Here is a 10,956-nt window from a genome sequence, read left to right as displayed (position 1 = left end):
AAACTAGTTCAAAATGACTTACAATTGATTTGGAAAAGAAAGGTTGTTTGAAAAATCGCCTCTTAGGTTTTTGGGGTTTTGAAAAATGACTGAAAATCCCGTCTATTTATACCCCTCTTAGACCCCCTGCGTGGACCGCACAAAATGGACTGCGGCCGCACAGGCCTTCCTGAGGGTACTGCGGTCCAGTGCCCTGTGCGGACCGCACAAGGTCGACTGCGGCCGCACAGCAGCGCCTTGTGTGAACCGCACAAAGTCGACTGCAGCCGCACAGCCTCCACCGGCACCGCACAAGGTCGACCGCGGACCGCACTGGTGGGTTTAGAGACCTGCAACTTCTGGTTTTAAGCCTAAAACATCCTGAAACTCACCCGAGCCCTCGAAACTCCAAACCAAGTATGCATACTAACTCAAAACATCATATGGATCTACTCGTGCGATCATATCATCAAAACAACATGTAAAATCATGAATTAAACCTCAAAACTTAACATTTTCATCAAGAACTCTCAAAGTCCATAACTCCTCAACCGGAAGTCCAATTCACGTCAAATAAACTCCGTTTTCACCAAATTTCACAAAAACATCTTAAATCATATATAAGACCTGTACAGAGTGCCGGGACCAAAACACGGGCCCGATTCCATCATGTTCTAAGCAAATTTCATTTCAATTTTCCTTAAACAATTTCAGAAAACAATTTCTTTTAAAAAATTCATTTCTCGGGCTTGGGACATCGGAATTCAATTCCGGGCATACGCCCAAGTCCCATATTTTCCTACGGACCCTCCAGGATCGTCAAATTACGGGTGCAGGTCCGTTTACCCCAAATATTGAGCGAAGTCAAATTAACTCATTTTATAACCAAATTTTATCATTTTTCACAGAATTTCATATTTAAGCTTTCCGGTTACGCGTCCGGACTGCGCATGCAAATCGAGGTGACTCTAAATGAGGTTTTCAAGGCATCAGAACACAGAATTTAATTTAAAGCAAGTGATGACCTTTTGGGTCATCACACACACATTCCAAAGTAATACGGAGTATATTATTATTTTTCTCCGTTATTAGCTATTTTTCTTGTTCATCACTGTTGGCCATTACAAGTCCGAATTGACGGTGAATATTTCACTATGACTGGAACTATTCTCCTCGTGTGGTTTAAATTCATTTTATCTTTGTTTATTCAATCTAACTCAATTTATCACTTTGTTTTAAATTTATGCGCATATCCTTAAAACCACTTACAAATTTAAATCCGATTTTGAGGGTAAACAATGCCATATACCATCGCATATCCTCTTATCCCCAAAAGAACATATGTCTTATATACTAAATTCCTTAAAGGCAATTCTTTAATTGTATAAGGTATTAACGCGTGCATGTGATTATATTCTCATATCATAACGTGAGGATATATAACAAATGTATCATAAAGGGAAGTTTCGGGGGATTCAATAAATACGCAACTAAGTTGGATACTTTTCTACGTATGTTTCCCAAAAAATGGTAAAGAAGAAAGAATTATCTTATGAATGCGAATCTCTTTCATTTAGTTATTATGTAAAATCTTTACATCCGAAAAAAGAAACAGCTGATATATCACTGCACGCTCTTTTAGGATTTGATAGGTTTCCGCTTCTTCAAGAAAACATACTCAACGTAACAAATAAGTAGATCTTTTGGCTTTGAAAGAAATAGACCTCCCTTTGCCATTTCTCCTTATATATAAAAGAGCAAGAGTCACATCTCTACACTCAAATTAACTTAGCAAAAAACTCAAAAACCGAAAATGGCATCTTCAAAACCTTCATTTCCCATTAAAACAGTAGTAGTTTTAGTTCAAGAAAACCGCTCATTTGATCACATGTTAGGTTGGATGAATACCCTAAACCCAGAAATCACTGGCCCAACAACAGGAAAAGAATCCAACCCAATATCCACCTCGAACCAAAATTCCAGTCTCGTTTTCTTCGGAAACAATTCCCTTTACGTCGACCAAGATCCAGGCCATTCAATCCAAGACATTTATGAACAAATTTTTGGGGTCCCATGGAGTCAAGACTTGGCTAACAAGAAACTTGAACCCGCCATGAAAGGGTTTGCTCAAAATGCAGAGAGAAATCAAAAGGGTATGGCGGAAACTGTTATGAACGGGTTTAAACCTGATGCCGTGCCTGTTTACAAAGAGCTTGTGACGGAGTTCGCCGTTTGTGATCGCTGGTTCGCGTCAGTTCCGGCATCAACGCAACCCAACAGGTAGGTAGAGACGAATTCAGAATTCAAATTTAGGGGTTTAACTTATACACACTAATATTGTAAAAAATATTTACTATTCTCTTCGGTCCACAATAAGTGATCATTTTATATTTGGCACACTCATTAAGGAAATACGAATTCCTAAAGAAAAAAATGTATTCACTAATTTACCTTAATTAATTGTTACCTTGACACATTGAAATATGAAAATAAGAGCAAATTTTGGAAAAATAAAATTAATTCCTTCTTGGTTATGTAAATGAACACTTATTTTGGATCAAAATAAAAAGATAAAATGGTCACTTTGTGGGTCAGAGGGAGTATTATTAACCTTATTTTCAAGTAATAATTTCACATTATGGATGGTTTCATGTTAGGTGATGACGTGTGAAAAATCTTTTATATTTAATGGTTTTTAGGTTCTGAATTCTTTGAAGATATGAATTCGTAACTAAATATTCGTACTAATTTTCAAATATACATACCTCTGATTTATGATAAAAAAGATGGTTCAGATTAGAACTCGCACCTAATTAACACTCTCTATGTACGTACGTCCGCATTTTGGCGAATAGGTTGTTTGTGCATTCGGCGACGTCACATGGGCTTACGAGTAATGATACAAAGCTGTTGATTCATGGATTACCTCAGAAGACTATATTTGATTCAATGGATGAGGCTGGCTATTCTTTTGGGATTTACTATCAATACCCTCCGTCCACACTTTTTTACAGGTACGGAATTTGTTCTTTATTACATTTTTCGACATAATATTATCATTTTCTTTGCGTGTTTAAATGTCCCACAACTACGTACTAGCTGTTACTCAACCATCTTATCAACAACCACCAAAGGATGTGGTGCAACGTACGGGGTTACTTTTTCCTTAATCAGAAATTTTGGGTTCGAGCCCTAGACATGAAAAAATTCTTGGTAGAGAGCGCTTCCTCCCGATGTAGCCTTACGCGGCACAAATTCGAATATAGTCGAACTCCGATACGAATACAAACACCGGGTGGGAAACCATTTCATCAACATATTAAGAACTGAATAGTTATTTCCTTAATCGTTAATCATCAATTACTAACATTGTCCAAAGCGAATTTGCTTAAGTTTGATAAGCAAGATTCCTACAAAAAGGTACGTAATTAATAATAGATTTATACCCAAAGAAAAAAGGGATGAATGATCCTGCCATTAAATATCTTTCCTACATTCTATAGGAACATTAAATTAGCATCTAAATTATCAAAAGAAATAAAGGAATATGAGTCTATTTAGCTGTGTATGGTAAAACGATAAAAAGGATCATAAACAAGCAAACTATAATTTTAACGGTTTACTCCCTCCGTTTCAATTTATATGACATAGCGTGACTTGACATGGAGTTTAAAAATATACTTAATAAAAATCTTAAAGATTTGTTATTTTAAGTATGTCATAGTGTATCTGTGTGGTTATAAAACTTTTTAATTTATAGCTTTAAACATGTCAATATATTTGTGTGATTGTAAAACGAACCTTCAAATAAAACGCAATATAAGAAGTGTACGTTTATTTATTTTCAAATATAAAAAGTGTTATTTCTTTTATTACATACTAATAAAAAAATAATATCACGTAAACCTAAAAAATGAGTACTATATTAGATTCCATCTATAGATGCAATTTTTTATTCGTTTTTTAATTTTGAGAAAGAGATTGATTGTGATGGAGGAATTTTAAGATTGATTAGATCTGTACTTGGAATTACAAAAGAAAAAGTTACATCTTCTTTTGTTTTTGTAAGTATTTTGAATCATTTTCTTCGTTATAACAAAAGAATCTTCTAACTCCTAGTTTAAATTGGATATCCTAAAAAAAAAATTAAAAAAAAAAACAGTTTTACCGGTTGTCGAGAAAAAAATCGAAATGCACCAATACTAGAATTTTAGATTGACAAATTTAAAAGGGATTGACGCTGCCGTCACGAATGGCGAACTTCATGGAAGCCCATCATCTCATCAATATCCAACAGATAATGTCAAGGGATATTATGTTACGTTACTCTCAACTGCATATTCTCCTAATGCTGATATCTCTCTCTTGGGATATGTCCAACTGGTCCTTTTGCTGTTACGCCCCTCCTTTTTAAAAAAAATAATTAGACAAAAATCTACCCTTATATTCATATGAGTTTATGACATGCACTAAAAAATATAGCTACACAATCAAGTCACTTATAAGATAATCAATGGCCATGAGATTTTATGATAAGTAATTGATAGTCATAGCTATATAATAATAAAACATATTTACATTGTCAGTATGCGTAATTCCAATCCTCATTTTATGTTTAGTAATTAATAGTCATAGCTGAGGTAACATGCTCTCACGTTTTAATATTCTCTTAATAGTGTAAAAAACATAATTACATTGGCAATATATATAACTTCAGTCCTATTAATATTTGAAGAACGTTGACATAAATCCACTCCTTGATTATCTGTTCCTTTGCCTTTTTCTAACATCATATGAATATTGTTCGCCTAAATTATATATTATTGCAAAAAAAAAAAATATGTTATCTAACCAAACACCAAAAATAAGTAAAACAAGATACTTATTTTCCATGAAAATATTTTCATCCTTCACACCAAACACTATAATCTACGTTTTTTCACTATTTGTTCTAATAGTATGTATTATTTTCTCAAGTGTTTCAAACTGCTTTTATGCTGAGATGGAAATATTTGCTTATTCAGGAATCTTAGGAAACTGAAATACATAAAGAATTTTCATCCGTTCGATCTAAGCTTCAAAAATCACTGCAAGGAGGGAAAGCTACCAAATTATGTAGTAATTGAACAAAGATTTTTTGACTTAAAAGTATTGCCAGGGAATGATGATCACCCATCGCACGATGTATTTGAAGGGCAAAAATTAGTGAAAGAAGTGTACGAGGCATTGAGATCAAGCCCTCAATGGAATGAAATGCTTTTCATAATAATATACGATGAACACGGTGGTTTCTTTGACCATGTGCCAACTCCGATCACCGGAGTTCCTAGCCCCGACGGTATTGTTGGTACTACTGCACCTTATAACTTTCAGTTTGATCGCCTCGGTGTTAGGGTTCCGGCTATCATGATTTCTCCATGGATTGAAAGAGGAACAGGTAATTCTAGCCTTACTTAACTACTGTTTGGCCAATTTTTTTTTGAAAACTAGAAGTGCTTATATATATTTCAGTTTCAGGGTTAAAATATTTGACCAAACTTTAGTGAAAATTAAGTACGTTTCTAGTGGTAGCCGGACTTGCTTTTCTGCAATGGCAAAGAAGCTGGAAAAGAGCCACGTTTCTTTGGAAGCAGAAGTTGAAGCCCCATTTTTTCCTACCAAATATTTATATTTACCAAACTATTCTCATTGCGTGGATAAACCCTAAACTCTTGCATATCCATAAGTTCATAACACATTTATGGACAAAGTGCTGTCTCTATTTTGTTACATTTTAATTCAATGAAATTGAAATACTTCAGTTAATTAATGCTCTCATAATATTTCAAATCATCTAAGGCTTCATTTTGTCACTTAACTCATGGAAAAAAAGTTCTTGAAAAATATGACTTCCATCATATCAAACATACCCTAGTATTTTTATCATTACTAAATTTAGATCCCGGTCTTACATAATTTTTTACACTTCACTAGCATTTTGTCACACCATTAGGCGCTCCTATATATCTATGTTCTTTTTTAACCAAAGAAGAAAAAACAAATTATATATATATATATATATATATATATATATATATATATATATATATATATATATATATATATATATTCACATTTTTTCTGTCCATTTTTGGATAGTTAATTACTAAACGTAAATTTTCTTTGGCCAAATATGAAATATTTGATTTACTGCTACATATATATTATATTTTATTTAATATTGTAAGAAAAGTTTAATTAGCAAATTATTTTTATTTTATGAACGTGTAAAAGTCATGAACTATTTCGAAAAGAGTGGATATTGCGTAACAGAATGTGGAATATGGTGTTCGTTTTGTTGAAATTCTTATTAATGCATATATGGTTCTTATATGAATGCAGTGTTGCATAAGCCATTAGGACCATATGCTACTTCTGAATTTGAGCATTCTTCAGTTCCTGCAACTGTTAAGAAGATTTTTAATTTGGATGAGTTCCTAACTAAACGTGATGCATGGGCTGGTACCTTTGAGACTGTCATAGCCAGATCAACCCCAAGAACAGACTGCCCTGGTAACTTTTTTTCCACTTTAGCTATTATCATTGATTTTCATCAAGCGGATTCAACATAAAGAAGTAAATATACAAAGAAGTCCACAAAATAATTTTTTATTAAAAAATTAAAATACATTATTGAAACATACCTTTTTTTATAATTTTCAGATTTTAGATTATGCAAAAAAAAACAAAATATGGTGCAGTTTTCCTTCACTATATTATGTTATATACAGAGAGAGAGAAAAGTAAGCTTTTCTAGTCCAAAAAGTGAAAAGAAACATTTATGTGTCCTAAGCAGCAAAAAACAAAATGCGCCTATACATTTGCTGCTGACCGGACTCTAACTCAGGTGTGTTTTGCCAACTTTGAACCAACTTTGCCAGTGGGGTGGACTATACATTTGCTCCAAGCAAAGTCAATATATATTTTATAGACAGTATACTTTTCGAAGAAACCAAAATATACCTATACTTTTCGACGAAGCTGGTTCATATAAACCTTTTGATCCCATGTGGGTCTGCGCCTCTTCTCTCTCCAAAAATATTTAGTTTATAAACAATAACAATATACTTTTCTTTAATGTAGTATCCTTACATTACAAGTTCTTTTCTAATTTTTGTGGAGCTCTATATAGTGAAATCATCAACTCCTTATCTTTATTGTGAATAACAGGATGCAGTTGCATTCATCTAACGTGTCGGTAGTTATGGATATTGATTACGAATTGGTATATTTGAACTAACCTAGCCTGGGTATCGTTATTATTAACACTTTATTTTCCAAAGCTCGAGCCAATTCCTGACCAGAAAATACAACATAATCAATATATATGTTGACATAATTAATGTACTTAATATTTCTGTCAATCATAAGCTTAAGATGCTCTCATAAATATAAAATAGTAAAAGTACCGTCAAACCTCTCTATAACAACCTCGTTTGTTCCGAATATTTTTGGATGTTATAACGAAGTGCTGTTATAGAGAACATATATTATAACAAAACATGAAATTTGGTTCCGAAAAAGCTTAGCTTTTATAGTAAAGTGTTGTTATATAGGAATGATGTTATGGAGAGATATGACTGTATAGGCGTTACGTACATGCTCCAATACCACTTTAGAGCAAACAATCAATTATGTTAATTTCTAGGAGTTCTTGGCCACATGGGAAAAGGTTACATCTGGATTAGTGGCCAGTGGGTTCCGAATACCCAGATGGTCTTTTTTGTCCCAGTAACGTGCTAACTACTTGATTATCATTGCAGAAACTTTACCAGATCCAGTTAGAATGAGAGAGGCAGAAGCACAAGAAGATGCAAAGTTAACAGAGTTTCAAGCAGAAATGGTACAAATGTCAGCAGTATTATGCGGAGATTATATGAAGAAGTCTTATCCCAACAAGCTTGTGGAGGGAATGACTGTTGCTAAGGCAGCTGATTATGTTCATAATGCATTCAAGAAATTCTTGGATGAAGGTGAAAAGGCCATACAAAGTGGTGCACACGAGTCTACTATCTTAATACCAAGACCAGCTGAGAGAGCTCCAAGAAAATCCAAATCCTTTGCTTCCAAGTTCTTTTCTTGTATAGTTTGTGATCATTGATGATACCCTTTTAGTTTCACATTACTCTCAAAGTAATTTCTTCGACAACGTAACTGACATGATTTCAAATTCGAAGTAATTGTAAAGGAATAAGTTTGCTCTAATTAGCAAGAGTTTGGAACTAGATCTTATTTTTCTTATCAGATTGCACACTATAAAAGTATGTTATTGTCTTAATCTGTTACTACATATTTTCTGGCACCCTGAAAATGTCAACATATAATTACTCCCACCGTTCCATATATATAAAAGTATGTGACACACTCGTTTTTTTAGTTTGTCTCAAAAAAGAATGACGCGTTTTTGCTTATTGGAAACTATCTAATCTTAGCAACTCATTTTTTAAAATTAATTAATCCCCTTGTGGTGGCAGGAGGGGGAGAGTTTGGCATAGAATCTTACCATGTAAATAAATAACCAAAAGGTGACATGAAGGAGTGGGTATAAAACTGAACCTCCTACAATAGATGAGTCTTTACAATATAATATGCTCGCCAAAAATTGATCGTTGTGGTGTGTGATATATGGTCTCAAGATTAAATGCAGATAGAGAGGACTCATCTCCATAACTTATGAGTTGGCTATACATATAACAAAAATTAGCATTATCCATTAGCCTCACTGTACAAAAGTCTCTGTATCGTTTGGATTTATTTTGGTAAGTATTTTTGGAATTTCTTGTTCTAATATTTGTTACTTGATCTGGGTCCTGGTAATATTGACTCTAGCTTTATTTTAAGTGAGACATGCCAAGTAATACTTGTTTTATTTGCCAAACTAGTGAATTTAAGCGCGATTATAGTAACAATATATAGTGTGTTTTTTTAATAAGTGAATGGTAAAAATAATGATATCGATTTAGTCACCTTTTTTTATTACGAAAATCACTTATATCTAATATTTTTAATCTACTTCTTCGCCACAAAATTTTACACATTTTTAGCTAAAATGGAAAGGTTATTTACACTTAATTTTGACTCTCTCACAATTATTTCCGTAAGATTCAGTATATATTCTTAAAAACTATTTTCACGATCTTAGGAATTTTATAAAGGAAAGCAAAAAAGAGTTTGTCATTTGATCTTTCTCATTACTTTTTACATTTTTGAAATCCCTTTTTCCCTTTTTGTTATTTTTTCTTGAAAATGTACCTTTTTTTTATCGTTTTCTTCTCGTTAATTTCCTTACATGTAATCCTACCTCTTCCTTATATATACTCATTCATATATTACCTAATAAATGAAGCGACTATAAAATGAAGGGAGGAAGAATACTTTCTTTTTTTCTTTAACCTAAACTGATCAATATCAAATAAGCAGTGTAAAAGATAAGCGAGATACAGTTCTTTCTTTTTTTCGTAACTAAGAGGGATACAATTCTTAAAGTTATGACCTTAAGAATGGCGACATAACTACCATAATAAATTTGAAGGGTCAATTGATCATTCATATCACTAAGTACAACAACCTCAAGGACATACACTTATAATAATGAGAAAATAATTGGAGGAAAGAAATATAAGAATTAGGTACTTTTCAACATTGAATAGATGATAATGAGAAAAGAGACGAACATACAAATGAAGACTAAAAATTTACACTTACACTTCGTAGATAAGCCATTGCATCCCTAACAAAGTGAAAACAATGCCAAGAATTATATTTTGAAACTATCTTCAGATCTGTAGGATAAAGTTTAAGAAAACGAAAATGACGCAGAGCTCATTTTGTGTAATGTACATATGTATTTGCTTACTTCCTTTTATACATGTATTTTGATATATAACTTTGTGTGGAACATTGTATATTGAAGATAGATAGAAAACTGATTTTTATATGCTTCTGTTATAAAATAAAAGCAATGCAGTAAAATGTAAATAAGAAGAGATAGAAAGAAGGGAGAAGTGTTTTCTTCTTTCACTTTGGTGTATTGCTTTTATTTTATAACACGTTATCAGCACGAAGCTCTAATTTTATTCTTAACTCCCGCTAAGTTGAGTCATATTTTATTAAGGTATGTATTATTATAATCATTTTATTTATGGCAGTACATATCATATGCTCACTGTTTGCAGATTACTTGTGCGTTTGGGTATCTTAAATAGTTTAAGTAAATTGCAGTGATAAAATAACTATTTTCTTCCGTGCTCAACTCTTAGAGGACCTCAAAGTCATCAAACTAGCTATGCACTAATGTCATACTTATAATATTCATGCACTCCCTGGATCAAAATATATCTTTAAGGCATTTTGAAGAACTGTGAGAAATGAATTGACAAGCAATATTTTTAAGGCATTTTGAAGAACTGTGAGAAATGAATTGACAAGCAATAATTTTTTAATTACTTTATATTTATTGGAACATATAAATAATGTTAGTCACGTTCAATTCTATTAACACATATATATCAATAATATAAAGTGAAATGAAACAAGTATGTAATTTCTACTTTATGGCAAGAATAAAATGAAATAGTAGATTGTTAACATGATATAGCTCTATTTTCATTTCTTTTACCTTAATCGTTTTGTTTTCATTAATTGTTTATTATTATAATTATTTCTCTAACTTATTTATCTTTTATGATAGTTTTCACTATGTCAAATTTATCAAAACTTGAATTTGTGGCACTTGACATCACCGGGAGGAACTATTTATCATGGGTCCTTGATGCTGAAATTCACCTTGACGCTAAAGGTCTTGGAAATACTATTATACAAGGAAATGAAGCATCAAATCAGGATAAAGCGAAGGCCATGATTTTCCTTCGTCATCATCTACATGAAGGGTTAAAAACTGAATATTTAACCATAAAAGATCCACTTGAATTATGGATT

The 10,956-nt window shown here is 32.6% G+C and overlaps 1 protein-coding gene across 1 annotated transcript; it reads left to right on the top strand.

The window, feature by feature from the left end:
* The first annotated feature begins 1,571 nt into the window (after positions 1 to 1,571).
* LOC107760606 (non-specific phospholipase C4-like) lies at positions 1,572 to 8,307 on the top strand. Its single transcript, XM_016578682.2, has 5 exons — positions 1,572 to 2,259; positions 2,835 to 2,993; positions 5,004 to 5,416; positions 6,361 to 6,531; positions 7,782 to 8,307. Exons 1-5 carry the CDS (start codon positions 1,793 to 1,795, stop codon positions 8,117 to 8,119), a joined length of 1,548 nt encoding a protein of 515 aa, XP_016434168.1. The 5' UTR covers positions 1,572 to 1,792; the 3' UTR covers positions 8,120 to 8,307.
* The last annotated feature ends 2,649 nt before the right edge of the window (positions 8,308 to 10,956 follow it).

This window comes from Nicotiana tabacum, chromosome 1, assembly GCF_000715075.1.
Source record: "Nicotiana tabacum cultivar K326 chromosome 1, ASM71507v2, whole genome shotgun sequence".
NCBI lineage: Eukaryota > Viridiplantae > Streptophyta > Magnoliopsida > Solanales > Solanaceae > Nicotiana > Nicotiana tabacum.
The sequence above is the reverse complement of the archived record's forward strand: the minus strand, read 5'-3'. Positions and strand labels throughout refer to the sequence as shown.

Excerpts from the sequence above, each read along its gene's own strand:
- LOC107760606 (XM_016578682.2), top strand. The coding sequence starts at position 1,793 with ATGGCATCTTCAAAACCTTCATTTCCCATTAAAACAGTAGTAGTTTTA. Across the intron at positions 2,994-5,003 it reads CCGTCCACACTTTTTTACAG|GAATCTTAGGAAACTGAAAT; the intron begins GTACGGAATTTG and ends TTGCTTATTCAG. Across the intron at positions 5,417-6,360 it reads ATGGATTGAAAGAGGAACAG|TGTTGCATAAGCCATTAGGA; the intron begins GTAATTCTAGCC and ends ATATGAATGCAG.